Raw genomic sequence first — 21,620 nt, 5'->3', positions numbered from 1 at the left:
CCTCTGCCACCCCCTTCTCCTTTTGCCTTTAATCTTTCCCAGCATCAGGGTCTTTTCCAGTGGGTTTTCTCTTCGCATTGGGTGGCCAAAATATTGGAGCTTCAGCTTCATTATCTGTCCTTCCAATGAGCACTCAGGGTTGATTTCCTTTAGGATTGACTGATCTGACCTCCTTGCAGTCCAGGGCACTCGTAAGAGTCTTCTCCAGCACCACAGTTCGAAAGCACCGATTCTTTGGCATTCAGCCTTCCTTATAGTCCAGCTCTCACAGCCATACATTACTACTGGGAAAACCATAGCTTTGATTAGACGGACCTTTGTCGGCAAGGTGATGTCTCTGCTTCTTACTATGCTGTCTAGGTTTGCCATAGTTTTCCTCCCAAGGAGCAAGCGTCTTTTAATTTAATGGCTACAGTCACCGTCTGCGATGATCTTGGAGCCCAAGAAAATAAAATCTGTCACTGCTTCCATTTCTTCCCCTTCCATATGCCAGGAAGTGATGGGGCCAGATGCCATGATCTTCGTTTTTTTAATGTTGAGTTTCAAACCAGCTTTTGCACTCTCCTCTTTCACCCTCAACAAGAGGCTCTTGAGATCCTCTTTGCTTTCTGCCATTAGGGTGGTATCGTCTGCGTATGTGAGGTTGTTGATAATTCTCCTGGCAATCTTAATTCCTACCTGTGATTCATCCAACCCGGCGTTTCTCATGATGTACTCTGCATATAAGTTAAATAAGCAGGGTGACAATATACAGCCTTGTCGTACTCCTTTCCCAATTTTGAACCAATCGGTTGTTCCATGTCTGGTTCTTACTGTTGCTTCTTGACCCTCATACAGGTTTCTCAGGAGACAGGTAAGGTGGTCTGGTACCCCCATTTCTTTAAGAATATGCCACAGTTTGTTGTGATCCACACAATCAAAGGCTTTAGTGTAGTCAATGAAGCAGAAATAGACGCTTTTCTGGAATTCTCTTGCTTTCTCCATGATCCAGCGAAAGTTGGCAATTTGATCTCTAGTTCCTCTGCCTCTTCGAAACCCAGCTTGTACTTCCGGTAGTTCTCGGTTCGCATACTGCTGAAGCCTAATTCGTAGGATTTTGAGCATCACCTTGCTGGCATGTGAAATGAGCGCAATTGTACGGCAGTTTGAGCACTCTTTGGCGTTGCCCTCCTTCGGAATTGGAATGTAAACTGACCTTTTCCAGTCTTGCGGCCACTGTTGAGTGTTCCAAATTTGTTGGCATATTGAGTGCAGCACTTTAACAGCATCATCTTTAAGGATCTTAAATAGCTCAGCTGGAATACTGTCATCTCTGCCAGCTTTGTTGTTAGTAATGCTTCCTAAGGCCCACTTGACTTCACTCTCTAGGATGTCCAGCTCAAGTTCAGTGACCGCACTCTCATGGCTATCAGGGACATTCTGATTTTTCCTGTATAGTTCTTCTGTGTATTCTTGCCACCTCTTCTTAATCTCATCTGCATCTGTTAGGTCCCTGCCTTCTTTGTCCTTTATCATGCCCATTTTTGCACAAAACGTTCCCTTGAGATCTCCGATTTTCTTGAAGAGATCTCTAGTCTTTCCCATTCTATTGTTTTCCTCGATTTCTTTGCATTGTTCATTTAAGAAGGCCTTCTTGTCTCTCCTTGCTATTCTCTGGAACTCTGCATTCAGTTGGATATATCTTCCCCTTTCTCCCTTGCTTTTCGCTTCCCTTCTTTCCTCAGCTACTTGTAAAGCCTCATCAGACAGCCACTTGGCTTTCTGGCATTTCTTTTTCTTTGGGATGGATTTCGTTGCTGCCTCCTGAACAGTGTTACAGACCTCCGTCCATAGTTCCTCAGGCACTCTGTCTATCAGGTCTAGTCCCTTAAATCTATTCCTCACCTCCACTGTATATTCATAAGGGATATGATTGAGGTCATACCTGAATGGTTTAGTGGTTTTCCCTACGTTCTTCAATTTAAGCCGAAATTTTGCAACAAGAAGCTCATGATCTGAGCCACAGTCAGCTCCAGGTCTTGTTTTGACTGACTGTATAGAGCTTCTCCATCTTTGGCTGCGAAGGACATAATCAATCTGATTTCGATATTGACCATCTGGTGACGTCCATGTGTAGAGTCGCCTCTTGTGCTGTTGGAAAAGAGTGTTTGCTATGATCAGCGTGTTCTCTTGGCAAAACTCTATTAGCCTTTGTCCTGCTTCATTTTGTACACCAAGGCCATGCCTGCCTGTATTCCCATTTATTTCTTGACTTCCTACTTTGGCATTCTAATCCCCTATGATGAAGAGGACATCTTTTTTGGGTGTTAGTTCTAGAAGGTGTTGTAGGTCTTCATAGAACCGATCAACCTCAGCTTCTTCGGCCTCAGTGGTTGGGGCATAGACTTGAATTACTGTGATGTTGAATGGTTTGCCTTGGATTCGTACTGAGATCGTTCTATCGTTTTTGAGATTGTACCCCAGTACTGCTTTTCCCACCCTTCTGTTGACTATGAGTGCTACTCCATTTCTTCTAAGAGATTCTTGCCCACAGTAGTAGATATGATGGTCACCTGAATTAAATTCGCTCATGCTTGTCCATTTTAGTTTGCTGCTTCCCAAGATGTCGATGTTCAATCTTGCTGTCTCATGTTTGACCACCTCCAGCTTGCCTTGATTCATTGATCTTACATTCTAGGTTCCTCAACAATATTATTCTTTACAGCATCGGACTTTCTTTTCACTATGAGACACATCCGCAGCTGAGTGTCCTTTCGGCTTTGGCCCAGCCGCTTCACTCTTTCTGGCGCTACTTGGAAATACCCTCTGCTCTTCCTCAGTAGTATATTGGGCACCTTCCGACCTGAGGGGCTCATCTTCCGGCATCATATCTTTTAGCCTTCTGATACGTTCCATGGGGTTTTCTTGGCAAGAATACTGGAGTGGGTTGCCATTTCCTTCTCCAGTGGACCACATTTTGTCAGAACTCTCTGCCATGACCTGTCCGTCTTGGGTGGCCCTGCACGGCATAGCTTATGGCTTCACTGAGTTATGCAAGCCCCTTCGCCACAACAAGGCAGTGATCCATGAAGGGGTACCTTCTCTTCCCCTGTCTGGGCTCAAAATGGCAGGCCTTCCCTCACCAGGCCAGAGCGGATAGGGAAGTTGCATATTTTATTTTGTAAATCTCAGTTTCCCTTTCTCCACCTCCGAGCATTCCTGACCATTGCTCATGTGAGCTGGGGCTCATGGGACTTGAAGTCCAAAACATCTGGAGGGTACCACTTTGGGGAAGCCTGCTGTATTATAAGAGAGAGAGGAAAAAAAATCTCTCTTTCTGTGCACTCTGTCAATATTACTCACAATTTTCTAAACTTCTGCCTAAGTGTCATTTTTGGTTTTCCTCGACCCATTCCAGGGGTTCTGCCTGGGCTAACAGCATCGCTCAGTATTCGCAAGCCATTGCCCTCTTTCTGTACATCCGATGGAAAAAGCTGCACGTCGAAACCTGGGGAGGTAAAACCTTTGCTTATTCGCTTTTTAGACGTTTCTCCTGATTCTTTCCAAGCTGTAATCTTGCCAGCTTCTCAGTTATGCCCATAATGGACCTTCAGCTCTGTGCAGACTTTTCCCCCAACAATATGTATATATTGCTCTTCATTAATCATGTCCAGAGTGGCAGACAAAATACATCAAAACAGTAATTAAAATTGGAAAAACAAAACCACACTGAAACAAAAAGTCCCAATAAGCTAGGCATTAAAATCAGCAAATGCATGGTTAAACAAAAAGTTGGTAAGAAGCACAGAAAACCCATCAGGGTTGGTGCCTGTCACACCGCAGTGGGGAGGGAATTCCAAAGTTGAGGTGCCACAACCGAAAAGGCCCTCCCGCTGGCTGCCGTCAGACGTACTTGTACAGGTGAAGGAGCAGACAGGAAGCCCTGATCCTGTCGATCTTAAGGAATGGGCAAGTTGATATGGGAGAAATGTCCAGATCTGAGATTCAGGGTGCAATCCTAGGCATATTTAGACAGAAGGAAGTCCTACAATCCTGTGCATCTTCAGACAGAGAAAAGTCTTACCATCCTGTGCATGTTTAGACAGAAAAAAGTCCTGCAACTCCCAGCCTCAGCCAGCATACTGGGAGTTGCAGGACTTTTTTCTGTCTGAACATGCATAGGACTGTGCCCTTAGGGAATTGTGTTTTCTGGGCTGTCAAATCATGAGTTTTTCAGACGTGGCTGCATTTTCCTCTTTTGTTTTTCTTCACACCCTAGGCTGGTCTACCGAATGCCTCCAAGAATGGAACGTGTTTATGGCCTTAGCTGTCCCTAGCATGCTCATGACCTGCATCGAATGGTGGACCTTCGAAATCGGAAGTTTTCTAATAGGTCAGTGGGGAGGGGTCATGGGAAATGGGAGGAGCCAGAAAATCAGGCCACCCCCACTCTTCCAGTGGGGCATGGCAATAAAATTAGGGCCACCAAATCCATCCTTTGTTTATTTATTTTGTACCCCACCTTTCTACCAAAAATGGCACTCAGGGCAGCTTAACAGAAGCCACTGAAAATAGATTAAGACAATAAAACAATTGCAATAAAGCATAACAATTACAGAATAAAAACAGTGCCGCAGCCCCATCTGTCTCTCGTGACATTTCGTCTCTGTGCCAACTGCTAGCCGAAGCCGTAAAATAAGGTTGGGAACCGAACAACAGCCCTCCAGATGTGCTGGACTACAACTCCTATCATTCCCAGGGAGTGTGGCCAGGGATGAGGGCAGTTGTAGTCCTGACACATCTGGTGTGCACCAGATCGGAGAATGCTGTCATACCCTATCGAAACGTCATAAAGTATAATGTCAAAAACATGAAGATGTTTTCCAACAACAACAGAATAAAACCGAAGTAGAAACCAGCAGCACCAACTCTCTAGCCAGCTTGCTTATTTATTTATTTATTTATTATTGCATTTATATCCCGCCTTTTTTCCTCTTGCAAGGAACCCAAGGTGGCAGATGATGGGAGTTGTAGTCCAACACCAGCTTGGGGAAGTGTGCCGTAATACTTAAACGGTCCTGCGTGTACACTCTGTTTTGGAAAGGTTTTTAAAAGAGCGGCACACGACCCACGGCCCCCCAAGGCCTAAATTGCGGCCTCTGTGGGTAGCGTGACACACACAACCTGAATTCCCTCCCCCTCTAAACAGCACCCTTCTCCCCCACCCACCTTTTTCAGGTCTTCTAAGTGTCGTCGAGTTGTCAGCCCAGTCCGTCATTTACGAGGTGGCCACGGTGGTTTATATGGTAAGAATTTCTCCCACATTTCACCCCCAAATTATTATTTGGGGGAGGGAACCATCCCCTGCATAAGCAGCCCAGGAAGTTGCTTGGGAGCCGGCAGGGATATTTTGTCAAGTGAGGCTGAGATGCTTTCAGTGGGCACCCCCTCCCTGGGGTTACCTTGGGAAAGGGTGTCGAAAGAGAGCCATCTCTTTCCACCCGGATTGGCGCCGATCCCTTGCACCTTTCCAGATTCCGTTTGGCATCAGCGCCGCCGTCGCCGTCCAGGTGGGAAACGCCTTAGGAGCCGGTCACATAGAGGCAGCCCGGAAGTCTTCTGTCGTCGCCATTTTGTGCACAGGTACCTGTCATTTAGTGGCATGCAAAAAAGGCAAACAAGCAAAAACCCAGAGCCGCGGGCAGAGGTGAATCGGGGGGGGGGGGGTGCGTGTGCGTGAGGTTTCATTAAGCCTCCCTGCACATGCCCCTTTGCCTACCGTAACTTTGAACAAATCCGCCAATTGCCGATCTGGAGGCAACAAGTCTCCGTAACAGCAGAAACAGCATCTTTGTGGCTGTAGCAGGCAAAGGGGGGGGGCGCTTTAAGCAGCAGGAGTTCAAAGAGTAGACCTATCGCCTCTTCCATTTTTCTCCACCTGGTCACTCCTCTTCCCTCCCCATTCCTTCTTCCTTGCATGTTGTGCCTTCATGGATTGAAAGCCTGTGCGGAAGGGACTGTCTTGTTTTACTGATTATACGTAAGACACTCCAGGATCATTTTTGGCTGAACAATGGGATAAAAATGCTTTTAATAATAATAGTTATAGTATTAGCTGCTACTTACTAATCCAGAGGTTATATTAAGGATGCCGTCTCGCCACCCATCTCGTGCCTGATTGCCGTTCGTGATCAGACGGGAAGCCTGCACAATTAGAGCACTGATTGAATGGGAGATTTGTGCAAATTTCCTAATTTGCACAACTTCCCTCCATAGACTAAAGCGGGGCTGATTCAGTCTTCGGAGGAAATTTTGCGCAAATTGAACTGGGAATCAGGAGCAAGACAAACGTGAGCACATATTCGACAATTTGCGACTATTGTCGGCAGACACACACTCATGCTGGTGTTCGGAGCTTTGAATTTGGCATGCTCGCATGTTTTATGAGCAAAAACAAAATTCCCAAACATCCCTGGGGTAAATTTGCCTTTTTAGAAACAGGACTTCCACTTCACTCTCCATGCTTGCTACTGATCTTCCCTTCTCTCTCTTTTTCACTCTCTCTCTTTTCCCCCAGTGTGTTATTTCCTCCTGATGTGCATTGTGTTGACAGCAACGAAGGACATCTTGGCTTACATATTCACCAGCGATGAGTGAGTAACTGTCCTTTTGGATGTCGAGGATATTTTGCATCAGTATGTGTGGTGCTGGGTTCAAAAGGACCTTCACATCCATCACCTCTGTATTTTATCAGTCCCGCTATTTCTGATGTCCAGGCGTGCGTGCCGTTGCTTATTTCACCAAAATGGCATCATTTTTGCAGCAGAGGGGTATTATCAGCAGGTTTGGAGGAACTCCAAGGTTTGCAGAAGTACACCCAAACCCTCCCCCTAAGGTGGGGGGCCCCAAAACAGCCCGATGAGGACCGAATGTGTCCAGTGGCCATGAAATGCTGACCGAATGGAATGGAATATCGTACAGGGGAGGAAAGCTGGCTGGCACATTGAACAGGAACACTCCAATACTTGTTTTATATACTATTTAAAATATAGACGCCGTTCCTTTCTTGACCTCCCCCCAACTTGGTGTCTTAATGATAGTATAAAACAGACAAAACCATGATACCATAAAGAAATCAGAGCAGCAAAATCCATAACCAGCAGGTATCCAGGGTCTCCCGTTTTTCCCCCAATGCCTCTTAAACGAAGCAGCAACTTATTTTAATAACCACCTGCAACGAAGCACTAGGGGACCACATTCTGCAATTTAGATGCCACTCCCCAAAAGGCCCTGTTCCGTGAAACCACTCTCTGTATTCCGACACGAAGCAGGGCGAGCCTTTGATACTAACCTGAGCATGCTGATATGTCCAGTGCTCATGATAACAGCTCTGCAAAGCAAGCCCGTGTTGCTATCCCCAAATCACATACATGTGCAGAACACCAGTCTTGCATGCAGGAGGTCACAGTTTCAAACCCTGGAATCTCTAGTTTAAAGGATCATGTCGCAGATGCTGGGAAAAACCTCTCTCCGCATGAGACCGCGGGGAAACGCGACCACTGAGAATATGATGGACTACTGCTGCAACACAGCGTAAGGCGGCTTCATAGCGTCATCATCCCAAATTGCTCTGCTTTTTTTCGTGCTTCCCATTGGGGCTGTCCTTGAGCCGCCATTCCTTTATAACTGGGTGGATTTTGTTTTCTTACCACAGCAATCACAACCATAATGCAATTGCGTGCCCTCGTCTGGTCATTATTGATAACAAGCCACACAATGCACTTCAGTGTGGTTCACTCAGCTGTAATGCCCTTTCCAATTAACCCGTGTTAAGTTGCAAACCATCGTGCGCTGTGTGTGTTGGCAGGAGCTGTTGCAAGAGAGCTAGCATGGTGTAGCGGTTAGGACTGGGACTCGGGTGTTCCAGGCTGTAATCCCTGCTCATCCATAAAGCCCCCGGGGAGACTTTGGGGCAGTCCGCGACTCGCACCCTAACCTCCCTCACAGGGTGCTGTGAGGATAGAACGGAGAGGAGGGGGACCGTGTAGGACAGCCTGGGATCCTCACAAGAGGGAAAAAGGCAGGATATAACTGAAATGATACATAAAATAATAATACATGTGCCGCGGTGTTATTTCTGTATTCTTATGAACCAGATTTAGGGAATTTCATTACTATATTTATTATATTTATTTATATCCCGCCTTTTCCCCAATACTGGGACTCAGTACTGGGGCTGGGAAGCCTTCCCAAAGCTGGTGCCCTCCAGATATGTTGGACAACAACTCCCAGCAGTCCTGACCCTTGGCCAGGCTGGTTGGGGCTGATTGGAGTCGTAGTCCAAACCAGCTTGGAGAAGTCTGTCTTAGGGCGATTCCAGCGGGCGGTATTGTGCATGTTCACTACGGGGCTTTAGCGCCCGGCACGTGGATCTGGCCTGATTATCCAGCCAGAAAGACAGGTTCCCCCCCCCGCCCCGAATAACGACTTCTTTTCTTCGATTGTTTCTCCAGAGAAGTTATCGAGCTGGTCGCCTGGGTGATGCCCGTTTACATTGCCTTCCACCTGTTTGAAGCTCTTTGCGTGAGTATCGCTCCCAACAGAAATGGTGGGGTCCTTTCCTTCCATTCGATGCCCTTGATGCAAGCCAGGGCTTGGCTCTGGAACATCTCGAGTAATAACTGAGCCAGGGAACATCAGAGAATGTGCAGAGTGTATTCCCTTGACCCATGAGCAACTAGAGCTCTGACAGATCTGGAACTTGAGGGGCAAGCTTCCAGAGAGAATGGGACACGGGGACCTGTTCATTTCTATTTATACACACGTTACACGCACACACTGTTGAACATGACATGTAGAATTGCATCCCACGCACACGCGCCGTGTTTCTTTCCGATGGTCTCCATGTCGACTACGTCAGAAAAGTGCAGAAAAAGGCAACTCGAATGATCCAGGGGCTGGCGCAACTCCCCCAGGAGGGAAGGTTGCAACAGCTGGGGCTGTTTGGCTTAGAAAAAGGTGAGGAAGGGGAGACGTGATGAAGGTCTACAGAATTATGCCTGGTGTGGAGAAAGTGGAGAGGGCGACGTTTTTCTCTTTTTCTCATAATACTCGAACCCAAGCGGGTCCTCCCCTGACGCTGATTGGTGGGAGATTCAGGGCAGATAAAAAGCAGGACTTCTTCATACAGCGCAGTTAAACTGTGGAACTCACTTCCACAAAGGCGTAGTGATGGCTGCCAAATTGGATGGCTGTAAAAGGGGAATGGACACATTCACAGAGGAGAAGACCGTCAAGGGCTACTAGTCCTGATGGCTATATGTTACCTCCAGTACCAGAGGGGGTATGACTATGTACCCCAGTTGTTGGGGAACATGGGCAGGAGGGTGCTGTTGCACTCGTGTCCTGCAGTGGGTTGGCCCCCGTGTGAACAGAAAGCTGGACTAGATGGACCCTCGGTCCGATCCAGCAGGGCTCTTCTGATGTTCTTACAACTGGAGAGGGTGTGCGACAGGTGTGCGGACAAACGTACAGAGAGGACACCAAACAAACCGAACTTAAGTTAAATCTTACTTTGCTCAGACGGTAACTGAACCCTTTGCTCTCCCTCTGGCAGGCTACAACCAGCGGCGTCCTGCGTGGGACCGGGAAGCAGAAGCTCGGTGCTGTCTTCAATGCCATCGGCTACTACATCGTGGGCTTGCCTCTGGGGATCATGTTGATTTTCGTGGCCAGAATCGGAATGATAGGTACCAGGGCTGTCTGAGAGCACTTTTGTGCATTTGAAGCTGAGCTACAGCAGGACTCGGACTCAGGGCATGGCCTCTTGCCCTTAAGCACCTCACAGTAGGGATGCCGTTTGCTTGTTTAATACCAGTTCCTGCTCCTCTGCCTTTGAAGAGTTTGATCTGCATGCCTTTAGCAGGCGATGGTCTACAGCGTGACGCTCCAAAAGCATCAGCCCCCAATTTTTCTGAACATCCCACGTTGCTGTTAAAGGCAGAAGGCCAGGCCAGATGTTCTTTGGGCAGAGGCGCATTCCAGGACTTGAGCCGGGGGGAGGGTTGCGCCAGGTGCAGGGGGGAGGTTGGTTGTCCTTGCAGAAGGAGCCCTGAGCAAGGAGCTCCTGTCCTTAGCCTTCGTGTGGCTTTCTCTCCTTTCTCCCCCAGGCCTTTGGCTGGGCATGCTGACGTGTGCCCTCATCCCCTGTGTGTGCTCCATAACCTACATTGCTCGGCTGAACTGGAAGAAGGTGGCAGACGAGGTGAGACGCTTTCGTTGATGGGCTTTGCTGGATCGGAGCAGGAAAGCGCAAGATAACAGCCCAAGGCAAAAAAAGATATAACCAGCCTGGTCGAGTGGCAAGGCAGCGTATGCTTGCTATCAGGGGTAGGAAACAGGTGGCTCTCCAGATGTGTTGCGACCCAGCTGGAGGGACCCAGGATGGGGAAGACAGTTATTTATTTATTTGAAGCTTTTTTGTTATCCTTCTCAGCCCAAAAAAGGCTTCCCAAGCGGCTTACATATAGTTAGTAAAAGAAGACACTCCCTGCCTTGCAATCTAAACAGACACGACACACAAGGAAAAAGGCATGGGGAGGGAAGAGGAAAACGTTGCAAATATCTGGAGCATGGGCAGATGTGTGTAAATGCAGAGCCACGTGGTTGGGGAGGGTTGGAAGGGTGTGATGGCAACAGCTGTCGATGCCCAGTAAAAAGCTACCAAACGAACAGTGTCTGTTTGAGAGCAAACAAGGAGCAAAGTGGTATTTATCGAAGTCCGTTTGTGCCCTTGAGGCAGCTGAGAGTGCAAATCTCTAAAAACCAGCATAAAGCCAGAGAAAGACTGACGAAATACAGCTTGTAAAAAGCAGACAGAATGGCAGCACATCTACCAGACAGATGAACAAACCACCTGCCAAAACTCAGGAGTCTTTAAGAGTGCAATCTTGTACATGTCTACTCAGAAGAATGCCCCACTGAGTTCTATTGGACTTACTCCCAGGTGTGTGCAGAGGTGGGCCTAAGAGACATCGGGAGACCATGCAAGAGGGTCATCTAACTCCCACCCGCACCCACAAAATAAGATAAATTATCAAAAGCCACAACAAACTACAAAAACACCCTTTAACATCAGTGAAATAAGTCCTATGCTGGACGTTACAAAAACGGCCAACATCTCATTGATAACAGGAGCCCAAGACTGACGTGTATGGAGTCCATTTGATAAGCAGACACTCTTACTAGAAGGGCAGCACCCACATTTACTGATCCAGTCGGATTATTTTTATGCTTTGGCGGTTTTCAGTATTTTGCATATATCAGGTGTGGAGAGCCTGCTGGACCGCAGACAATGTTGGACTCCAAAACCCATTCAGTCCGAACCAGTATAGCCAGAGGTCAGGGATGATGGTAGTTGTAGTCCAACATCTGGAAGGCTACAGATTCCCCATCCCCAGTTTATGTATTTTATATTATTACATCTATATTGACATTACATTGACATTTATTTTATATTACTACATTTATATCCCACCTTTTTTCATTTTGCAAGGAACTCAGGGCAGCTTACACGGTCCTCTCCCTCTCCATTTTATCCTCACAACAAGCCTATGAGGTAGGTCAGGCCAAGGGTCAGGGACTGGCCCAAAGGCACCCAGTGGACTTCATGGCCAAGTGGGGACTAGAACCCTGGTCTCCCAAGTCCCAATCCAACACTCTAACCACTGCACCATCCTGGCTCTCAATATATGATCCCTGCAGCAGTAAACATACAGATAAGACATTCTTCAATATTCAAAGCTCAGTTGCTTTAATTAAGAAGGAAAAGCAAGAGATTATCGTCCTAATGCTGCTTTAATTGTCAGGGTTTCCCTCCAAAGGATTTAGGGAGGATGCTGAAAATTCTTCATCAGAGACCTCTATTTGTCGCCACCCAAAACAGGGAGGAGACAATGACTATTAGACTGGTTTTAAAGGCCAGGTTATCTGAAGGTCTGCACCCATGTAAACCTGCCCGGGCCTTGAGAATGGCTTTGGAGGTCCCCCTTGTGATTCATTTAAAATCTGTCAGATTGCCGGGCACAATGGATGGGTGCCACCTTTATGGTAGTGGCCCCATACCTGTGGAACTCCCTGCTATGGGATTTATGCTTGGCTCCATCACTACAGGCTTTCCAATGCACCTTGAAAACCCATCCCTTTCAAACTGTTTTTATGTCGAGTTGCTGGGCTGAATTTGAAACTATTAAATTACCGATCATGCTGTTGGTTTTAAATCGTGTGCGTTGCTTTTGCAAGAGTCTACTGTTGGCTTGTGAATTGTTTTGAATGGCCGGTTTTAAGGCTTGTGTTTTATTGCAACGGGATACTGTGGATCCGCTTCTTTTTATGTCAGCTGGTCCACAAGGGCTTTGCCCTAAACGGTGAGATAGAAAGATCTAAAATAAATCAAGTCTGACACATGGATATTTTCACAGTATCAACTACTATTTGCATTACACCACGGTTGGCACTGTTGCAACCCCACATTGCCGCACCCCTGCATTTGATGCAGACACACTCAATGGCCGGGAATACTGTATCCGTACTAACTTTCAAAAACAGCAATTAAAAAAGAAGTACTAGGAAATGGTTGCAAGCATTTCTGGGCTGAAAGGTGGAGATCTAAAAATCAACCTTCCATGTCCTCCAGGCTCAGCACCGTGCAGGATTGACTCAGAAGCTGCCCGAGGACTCAAACTCTGCTCCCGCCCCCACCAAGATAGCGTCTTCCTCTGGTACGGGCTACAGGTTTGGTTGGGGCGGGGGGTTCTGCATCTTGTCACCCAACGAAGTGTGGCGATTTGAATTACAAGAGAAAAGCAGATTTCCCCAACCTGGTGCCCTCCAGATGTTTGGTATTACAACTCCCGTCAGCCCCCAGCCATTATGGCCAAATGGCTGGGAATGCTGGGGCTGCAGTCCAAAACATCTTGAAGGCATCAGGTTGGAGGATGGATTAAGCGAGACACAAGAACATGAGAAGAGCCCTGCTGGATCAGACCAAGGGTCCATCTAGCCCAGCATTCTGTTCACATAGTGGCCAACCAGCTGCCTGCAGGAAAGCCATAAGGAGGGCATAAGCACAATAGCACCCTCCCACCCATGTTCCCCAGCAACTGGTGCACACAGGCTCACTGCCTCTGGTACTGGAGGTAGCATGTCACCATCAGGACCAGTAGCCACTGAGAGCCGTCTCCTCCAGGAATTTGTGCAGTCCCCTTTTAAAGCCATCCAAAGTGGTGGCCATCACTCCATCTTGTGGAAGTGAGTTCCACAGTTTCCCTCTGTGTGGTGTGAAGACGTCCTTCTGTTTATCTGTCCCGAATCTCCCACCAATCAGCTTCATGGGACAACCTCAGGTTCTAGTAGTGAGAGGGAGAAAATTGTCTCCCTATCCACACCATGCATAATTTGTATACCTCTTCATGTCTCCCCTTCCTCACCTCTTTTCAAAACTAAATAATCCCAGCTGTTGTAACCTTTCCTTGTAGGGAAGTTGCTCCAGCCCCTGGTTCATTTGATTTTTTCCATCTCTTCTCCAAACTCCTGAGAGCTCAAAATAGGCTTTCTACAACATAATGAAATAGAGCCTCCAAGTGAGGGCAGTATATCATTGACTATCACATGGGGGGAGAAACAGCTATGGGGGGGCTCTGTGGACTTCCTAGAGGCCCCCGGGTGGTTGCTGTTTGCTAAGAGAATGCTGGATCTGTTTGATTTGGGGTTCAAACCAGAAGCGTGCTCATGTCCTCTGTGCTTTTGCTTCAGATTCTTTTGTCGCTGCTTAACGGTCACGTCTGGCCTTGCTACATGGCCCGTGTAGCAAGGAACAGCTGTGCTAAGGAAGCTCCACTCCCTCTTTTCTTTCTCTCCGCACCACAGGACAAACGGACGGCCAGAACGGAGTCGTGCTCGTGAGCTTCACCAAGATGGGCGGGCCAACCTACCAGGACGAGCAGACGGCAGGCCTCTCAACCGCCGGCAAAGTGCTGACGACCAAGGAGCTGATCGTGTATCGGGGTCTGGCTGTCGGGGCAGCTGTGGCCACCCTGGCAGTGGGCATTGCGATACGGCTCTTCACCGTTCAGGTTTAGAGGCCTTGCTTGGCGGGTGGTGGGAAGAGGAAATGGAAGAGCTCTAGTTTGGCCCGAAGCAAGGAAACAGGACCCCAGCACGTCGGGGGCGGCGCCTTGTTTTGGAAGCCAATCGGTGGGTGCTGGTAGAATTTGAACCCTGGACTCGCCAGCAGAAAACCCAGGAGCAGCTTGGAGGAGATGTGTGGAGACTGTGTTTTGCAGTACGTGCCTTTTTGGTTGAGCACCAAAAAGGTTGGGGCATGCCCATCTTTTATTTTTTTTACGCCCAGTGGAACCATAAAGAGCCATTAAGATGAAGTGATAAAAAGTCACGAGAACATTCCTCGACAGCCAAAGCCGGAATCTCAACATCTGAGCAATGAAAGCATCACGTTCTTGGGTTAATAAATGTTTATTTCCAATACAGTATATGCACACTTTGTAAACATAAAGAGAGAGGCAATCTTTCGACATAAAATCTTTCAGTAGTAATTCTAATCTCATGTCAGTTTGTATTCTTCACATCTAAAATACTTTATTTGACAGTGTGTGATAGTTTTAAGAAAAAGAGGAACAAGAGAAGAAGTGCTTTAAAAAAGGACCAAGTTAGCAAGAAACAAAACCATGGATGCAGTCATTAAACGCGTGACCCTCCAGAGGCTTTGGCCTACAACTCCCATGAACCCTCACCATTGACTATGCTGGTTAGGGCTGCTGGGAGTTGTAGGCCAAAACATCTGGAGGGCCACAAGTTGCCCACCCTAGCACACCGTGCTGACTGTGGATGATGGAAGTCGCAGTCCAGCACCACTGGTTGGGGAAGGCTGGTGTGAACCATCCAGATTCATGATCCACGGTTTGAAGTTGGCTTGTTTCGAACCAAACCACTGTTAACATTGACCAGAGTTTGTCATTCTGGACAAGACCAGAAGTGGTGGTTAGGGGAGAACAGAAGGGAGAAGAGAAGCGAGCGCCTCCAGACTCCTCGCGGCTGCGCCGGAGGAGAGGGCTGTGGGGCGCACGTGAACCCGGGATGGGCTTGTTTACAGCCTGATAAACAATGGTTTCGGTCGATGTCCACCCATCACCGCTGCGCGCGCGCCCACGCACTCCTGCAACAGTCGGCTGCAATGAACTGATTAGACACTTGCCGAGAGTTCGGGTATTTTTAAAAGCCTTCACAGTAATACAGTTTCCTGGAAGACGGGATGTCGCAACTCTCAGTAGCCATAAAAAATAAAAACCCAGGGGCAAGGGGAATAAAGGAAGACTGCAATCCTACACCCGCTTGTCTACGCCCTGCTGCCTGGGGTTGATGGGAGCTGTAGTCCAACACATCTACAGGGTGTCAGGTCAGAGAAGGCCAACTCAGAAAAATCTGGTAAATGTACCATTGCAGATGGCCTCTTTTTTTTTCTTTGTTGCTGTTACAAGCTGTACACGAAAAGCTTCCAATTTGGGTCCGCCTTTGAAATCTTCCTGGTTTTTAAAAAACTCTTTTTGACATAAGAAGACTCCCACAAAAATCTTTTAGGTGTTTGATTAGGATGGGCTATTCCCCCAGCACATAGCAAACACTTTAAAAAGATCTCAGGGGGGCGGGGGAGATACCCTTAAGAAACAGCATCAAGAACTGCCAACGCTTCTTTGCTTCACAAGTTTGCCATTTCAGTTCGTGCTCCTTTAAGTGGGCCAGAACTAGGGATGGCGGAGAATTCCGCCACAGACTCCAACAAGGCCGGATTCTAAAGAATCCAGCCCCCCAGAGTCCATGGCGGAACGGACCACTCACCTCCGCCTCCCTGCGGAATCCAGCCGGGTCGGATCCCTCTTGACGTCGATCCTGCAGAGCCAGCCGCCTGCTCCGCATCACTGGCAAAAGTCGATATGGCTGGCAGCCATTGCCATGCCAGATCTCTGTATAAGTAAGTCTCTGGACACAAATAGCGTAGTGGGTGCCATTTGCAGCCGTAAAACTGGTAGATTAGCCTAAATGCAGCCATAAATGCATTTACGCCATTTGTGTCCGGGGACTTACTTATACAGAGATACAGCACAGCAATGGCTGCCGGCCGCCCGTATCGACGAAATTCACCAGCGATATGGAGCTGGCGGCTGGCTCAGCAGGATTGACATGGAGCGGAGCCAGCCTGGACGGATTCCAGGGGGAGGGACGGATTGCCTCCCCCCGCGGGCGGATTTCCCTGGGGAACGACAGCTAGGGAATCCGCCCATCCTTAGCCAGAACCAACTGGCTCCGGACCCCCCACCCTGTACTTTTCAGTAGAAGGAGACAATCCCAGATTCCCATTCACAGTCTCTGCTGAGATGGTGTCAGTTTAACTTTGGGTGTGCTTAATCATTAATAAGCAATCACAAAACTCTGACAAGTGCATTTGGAAAGCAACCCCCCAGGCCCCGAGAGAATCACGTCTTGTATAACAGCACGTTGCGTCACGGCATCTGACCGACCTTGGACTCAGAAGAGCGTGACCTGGAAGAGAAAAAATTGAACCATCTTGGAGCATATAGTGTTCGTTTTCATATCTTTTCGTATCAGAAATTTTAACACTGCAAGTATGGAAGGTTTGGAGATACCTTATATTGATTCAGACTACCGGTCCATCTAGTGCAATATCACCTGCTGTGTCGGCAGCTCTCCAAACTTGCAGGCAGAGAAAAGGGCCTTTCCGCCACTTGGTACCTGATCATTTTCACTGGAAAGGCCAGGGATTGAACCTGGGACCTCCTGCATGCAGAGCTGGGGCTCTACCCCTGAGCCACAGTCCTTCCTTCGATAACAATCAAAGAGGGCATGCGTCTGTCTGCCCGTCCATCAGCACCGAGACCGTGAAACCTAGACTCCTGAGACTTAGCATGCGTTCTAAGGGGACCCTAGGGGTGTGCAGCTCGGGATTGTTTTTTAAAAATATATTAATTTTAATTAATTTAAATGTGGCCAGGTGGTTGAAGATTGCAGTAACACCTTCAGCCACTAGGGGACAGACGTCCCTAGCCAACACATGGCTTTGCAAGCCACACAGTTTGAAGCCAGGGGAGATGAGAAGGCCGAGAGACAGAGTCATACGCCTCCCCGCTGCTGTGGGGCAGCCCCCCGTGGGAGAATGCCGTGGGGAGACTTCTCCCTCAGGGGGCTGTGGCTTCGCTCAGACGGGGCGGGCACAATGCGCCCACCTCCGACAGCTGCACAGCTTTGCCGGAAGGCTTTGCTGCATCGACCCAAAGGCTATTCCAACCCATGCAAAGCCAGGTCCATTTCGAGTTTAAAAATGAATATATTTTCTGCCCAAGATTTCTAGCCCAAGAAAACTCTGACCGGCAGATACAGATACGCTCCAGGGTCCTGGCGGAGAAGGGCCGAGCCATCACATCTGCTCCTTTTAGGCATTACTGACGTTTACGACACAACAGCAGCAGCAAGGCCAGATCGCGCCAAACACTCATCCCGTGGCAAGGCAAGACTAAGGATATGCTTCCTGCACCTAACACACTGGGCTCCAGTCCTCAAAAGCCTATCCCACAATGAGCCACTAATCTTTGAAGTGCTATTGGACAAGCCTTGGATGTACGTACTCGCCCCAGGCGACCTGAAACTGCATGCAGGTGAGTGAGGAAGCTGGCTGAGGACATGTAGCACACGCCCCTTCCCTCCACTGCACTCAGCAGGCTGCTGGGGGAGGGACGTAGCCCCCCCCCCCCCCACACACACACACCAGTCCCAAGTGAGCTAGTAGGAACTGTTTGCAAACTGGCCACATTTGTGGGCTTATGTACAAGATCGCCCTGGAGCAGCCTTCCCCCAAACTGGAGCCCTCCAGATGTGCCCTGGCCTCCTTCAGCCACACTGTAAGTTTTGGAAGGACGTGATGGCGAGATGGACTGCGGGCGCGCCGTTTTGACACGTGCCCCCCACATCCATGCAGCTGTGGGGGTGCAGCAGCGAAGTGCTGAAGAAAGAAAAGGCAGGTCCTACCTACCCCGAATAATACACCGGCTCTCGATATGGGGCTCACCGGCTCCTACTGAGCCCCCACCTTGCCTGGGCTACCAGCATCTTAACCCCCGGCACCACCCGGCGGTTCTGGGGAGAGCCAAAGGGAAACGTGATGCATTGGGCCCCCATTTCCATTCCCATGCTCAAATCCCACCCCCGCCCCCAAATCAAGCATCAGAGCACATCGTGCAACGAAGGATGGCAGTCCCCGACAGACCTGCCGACTTTACCTGCCCCTGCTCTTGTGCTGTTGACCGACAGCTGGCTCTGCCCAGGCATTAGCAGGCGATAACTGTTCACGCCTGACGTAATGAAAAGCTCCCACCCTGCTGATTTCTGCCCCCCGCCCCCCCCGTCAACCAAGCAGGCTGCTGTTAGGAGGCTTTCCGCATGGCTTCCCGTACGGCAGCCTGTTGTCTTCCAGATGTGTTGGACGGCAACTTCGATCATCCCCGGCCAGCGTGGGACCAGGATACCCGAAGGTGTGGGACCCGGGTACGTGAAGGATCCTCCGCGTGCTGCTATGGCAGCCGACCCACACGTTAACATTTTCAAGGGGTGCCCAGACCAGGTGACCCTCGCGTGTTTTGGACTACAACTCCCAGCACGCTGGCTGGGCTGATGGGCGCCGAAGTCCGAGACACGCTCTGAGGCAGGCAAGGCCGCCTGCGGCAAGAAGAGGAAGCGAGGTGGGGGGCAGGTTTCTCCATGGTGGCATCCCGGCGGCAGAACGCTCTTCCCAGAGAGACTCGCCTCCCTCACCAGGCAACCCCCTTTTTAACTTCCCTGGACCGTTTCACGGTCTCCCTCCCTCTCAGATGGGCCTGATGCTGTTTTAAAAAATAAATGTCTTCAATTTTTAAAATAAAATCAAACAACAGGAAGACTCTCTGTGACGTATTATTGGGATAAATAGTAAGCCGTGTTACTTATTCTTTTTACGACATATCAGACAGATACCTGGACTACAAACTCCCTCATACCCAGCCAATGTGGCCGCTGCGCTGGCTGGGGATGATGGGACTTGTAGTCCAACACCCCTGGAGGGTGCCGCATTGGCAGATCTGCTGAAGACGGCAGCAGTAATCAAGAAAGAGATTCCAGTTCTGTGTAAACCTATCCTGTTTTTGCTTCCCTTGCTTTACTCTTCTTTATCATGTCAGCTCAGCCGTTACTGCACTTTTCGAGCTTTTGCACGCGGCTTCCTTGGAATTGTGGAGCCATAACCTCAGGGGGTCACCTAGTCTGACCCCAGCTCAATGCAGGCTCTGCACTGCAGGATGCAGCAACAGTATCCCTGATGGGTGGATGCCCGGCCTCTGTGTAAATACCTCCAGTGAAAGAGGTATCCCCCCCGCCCCCTCCGAGGCAGTCTGCTCCACTTCCGAACATCTCTTACTGTTAGGAAGTTTCTCCTAATGTTTAGCCCAAATCCGCTCCCTCGCCCTCTCCACCTGTTAGTTCTAGTCCGGCCCCCAGGAGCGATGCAGAAAAGCCTGCTCCGATAAGCCTTCAGCTATCGCTCCGCCAAGCTTCTCTTCTCCGACTCAAGCAAGGGTGGCGAGGAGAGTTGTGGCCACGCCCCGGGGAAAAGGCTCACCTTGACCACGACCGCCACCAGGATTCCCAGTGCAGCGAGGGCAATCAGCACCATCTTGCGCTTGCAGAACCGCGTCAAGACAAAGAACGTGGCCCAATCCACCTTCTTCTGGCTGTTGGGTGGGTAGCGGATACTGTTCATGACTTCCATCTTGAGGGCCCGGATGAGGCATGAGCGCTGGTGTGAGAAGGTCTCGAAGCTGAACCGGCCGTGGTACGCCCCCATCCCGCTGTTCCCTGGGGGCCAGAGGAGCACAAGGGTTCATTAAGGGGGTGTGGATCCACGTGACCTGATCTCGCAAAAGCAAAAGAGGAACGCCGCAATGCAAGAGGGAGAAGCCAGGAGAACAGATCTGGGAAAAAATGTTACTAGTTCTCAAGGCAGTAACATTATTATTATTAAGTCATGGCGATAATAAATTGTTAGTAAATATGACTGGGTCAGCTTCACCTGACCTCACAGAAGCAAAAGAGAAAAGCAACAACGCAGGAGAGAGAAGCCGGGTACACAGATCTGCAAAAAACAGTTACTCGTCCTCAAGCAATTCACGTTTTTATTATTAAATAATTATGATGATAAATTGTTATTAAATATAACTGTGTCAACTGAACCTGACTTCAAAGAAGGAAAGGAGAAAAGCAGCAAACAAGTATTATTGTTATATTATTATTATTATTATTATGTGATAAGTTGTTACTCAGTTCAATTGGTATAATAATACTATAATTAATTTGCGTGAATAAAAAATGAAAGGCAATTTGGCTGTAAGCTATAAATAAATCATAAGAGAATTTAGAGAGCACTCCTGTTCAGAGCCCTTCATATGCATTATCTATTTGTTATCTCAACGGCAATGTAAGGTAGGCTAGTCTAAGTATCCTCAAGTTCCACATTTGAGAAGGGAGCATTGTTGAGGCAGAGTAGGGTGACCCAAGGCCACTGAAGGAGTTTGTGGCAGAGGCAGGATCGGAACCAGAAATGCATCCCAGTTAGGAAATTCCACCACAGAGGACCTTGTTAAATTCCAGCCGTCCCCCAGCCTGCCCCAAGGAGCCATCAACTCACCAACCCCTCCGAACGGCAAGGTCGGGACAGAGAAGTGCATGAGGACATCGTTGGCTGTCACCCCACCGCTGGAGGTCTCGGCTATCATCTTCTTGATTATCTGGGGGCGGGGAGGGGGGAGAGAGGGTGGGGAGAAATGCAGAAGGAAGAAAGGTTGCAAAAAGTCTGATCATCAGTTTAACTAACAGATTAATCAACCTGCTCTTTGGCTGATTAGCCGGTGGAACAGAGTAAAGAACACACTTGTTCATTGTGGGGGAGTCTATTTTGGTTCTGGTGTGTTACTGTAATAGGGAATGAAAGACAATAGAAGGGTAGAAAAAGAACCCTACTGGCTCAGACCAAAAGCCCATCTAGTCCAGCATGGTACTTCCCACAGCAGCCAACCCCCAGGAAGCCCCAAGACGTCATGAGGGCAATAGCCCCCCTCCCAGTGTTTTGCCCCAGCAACTGGTATACAGAGGCACACCGCCTCCGACCCTGGAAGTAGCATACGGCATGGGGACTAGTAGCCATTGACAGCCTTCTCCTCTAAGCGCTTGTCTAATAAAATGGGGAAAGACAGCCAATTCTTCTAACAAAGAGCGGTACTCTTCGGATATCAAAATGCTCCCCGCACCCCCGCTTGAAATGTCCTTCAATATCACAAAAAGGCATCTACGAAGGAGGGTTTGTTAAAATATCAGTTAGAGGGCAGCACTGAAAATTCTCCAACGCTAAAATATGCTGGTATTTTTGGGATCCTGGCCCACCGCATTTGTCTTTGCTCTGCCCCACTGGCATGCGGCCCCCGAGACCTTCTCCAAAACTGGATTTGGCCCTGGGGCTGAAAAAGGTTGGA

General features: G+C 48.9%; 2 protein-coding genes across 12 annotated transcripts in view; one reads left to right on the top strand and one right to left on the bottom strand.

Annotated features, from left to right (window-relative positions):
* The window catches only part of LOC146334865 (multidrug and toxin extrusion protein 2-like), a 21,872-nt gene extending 7,277 nt beyond the window's left edge, over nucleotides 1–14,595 (top strand). The window contains exons 8-17 of the mRNA XM_084823078.1: nucleotides 3,398–3,495; nucleotides 4,259–4,372; nucleotides 5,218–5,285; nucleotides 5,514–5,622; nucleotides 6,557–6,632; nucleotides 8,493–8,562; nucleotides 9,596–9,728; nucleotides 10,149–10,243; nucleotides 12,674–12,758; nucleotides 13,906–14,595. Coding sequence (XP_084679204.1) covers nucleotides 3,398–3,495; nucleotides 4,259–4,372; nucleotides 5,218–5,285; nucleotides 5,514–5,622; nucleotides 6,557–6,632; nucleotides 8,493–8,562; nucleotides 9,596–9,728; nucleotides 10,149–10,243; nucleotides 12,674–12,758; nucleotides 13,906–14,117 — 1,060 coding nt within the window. The 3' untranslated portion in view covers nucleotides 14,118–14,595. The remainder of the gene's footprint in view (nucleotides 1–3,397; nucleotides 3,496–4,258; nucleotides 4,373–5,217; nucleotides 5,286–5,513; nucleotides 5,623–6,556; nucleotides 6,633–8,492; nucleotides 8,563–9,595; nucleotides 9,729–10,148; nucleotides 10,244–12,673; nucleotides 12,759–13,905) is intronic.
* The window catches only part of ALDH3A2 (aldehyde dehydrogenase 3 family member A2), a 24,061-nt gene continuing 16,938 nt past the window's right edge, over nucleotides 14,498–21,620 (bottom strand). For 6 of the 11 annotated variants that reach the window (XM_084823082.1, XM_084823081.1, XM_084823083.1 and 3 more), the window contains exons 9-11: nucleotides 20,780–20,879; nucleotides 19,715–19,950; nucleotides 14,498–16,593 (exon numbers count right to left, since the gene is read on the bottom strand). In XM_084823082.1, coding sequence (XP_084679208.1) covers nucleotides 16,579–16,593; nucleotides 19,715–19,950; nucleotides 20,780–20,879 — 351 coding nt within the window. In that variant the 3' untranslated portion in view covers nucleotides 14,498–16,578. Of the gene's footprint in view, nucleotides 16,594–18,038; nucleotides 18,202–19,714; nucleotides 19,951–20,779; nucleotides 20,880–21,620 lie in introns of those variants that run through there. The other 5 variants (XM_084823080.1, XM_084823089.1, XM_084823088.1 and 2 more) reach the window with 1 other exon arrangement.

Source organism: Heloderma suspectum, chromosome 16, assembly GCF_057233095.1.
Source record: "Heloderma suspectum isolate Gila_16-S chromosome 16, 16-S_ref, whole genome shotgun sequence".
NCBI classification, from domain to species: domain Eukaryota; kingdom Metazoa; phylum Chordata; class Lepidosauria; order Squamata; family Helodermatidae; genus Heloderma; species Heloderma suspectum.
Note: the sequence above shows the minus strand (reverse complement) of the source record. Positions and strands in the feature narration are given on the sequence as shown.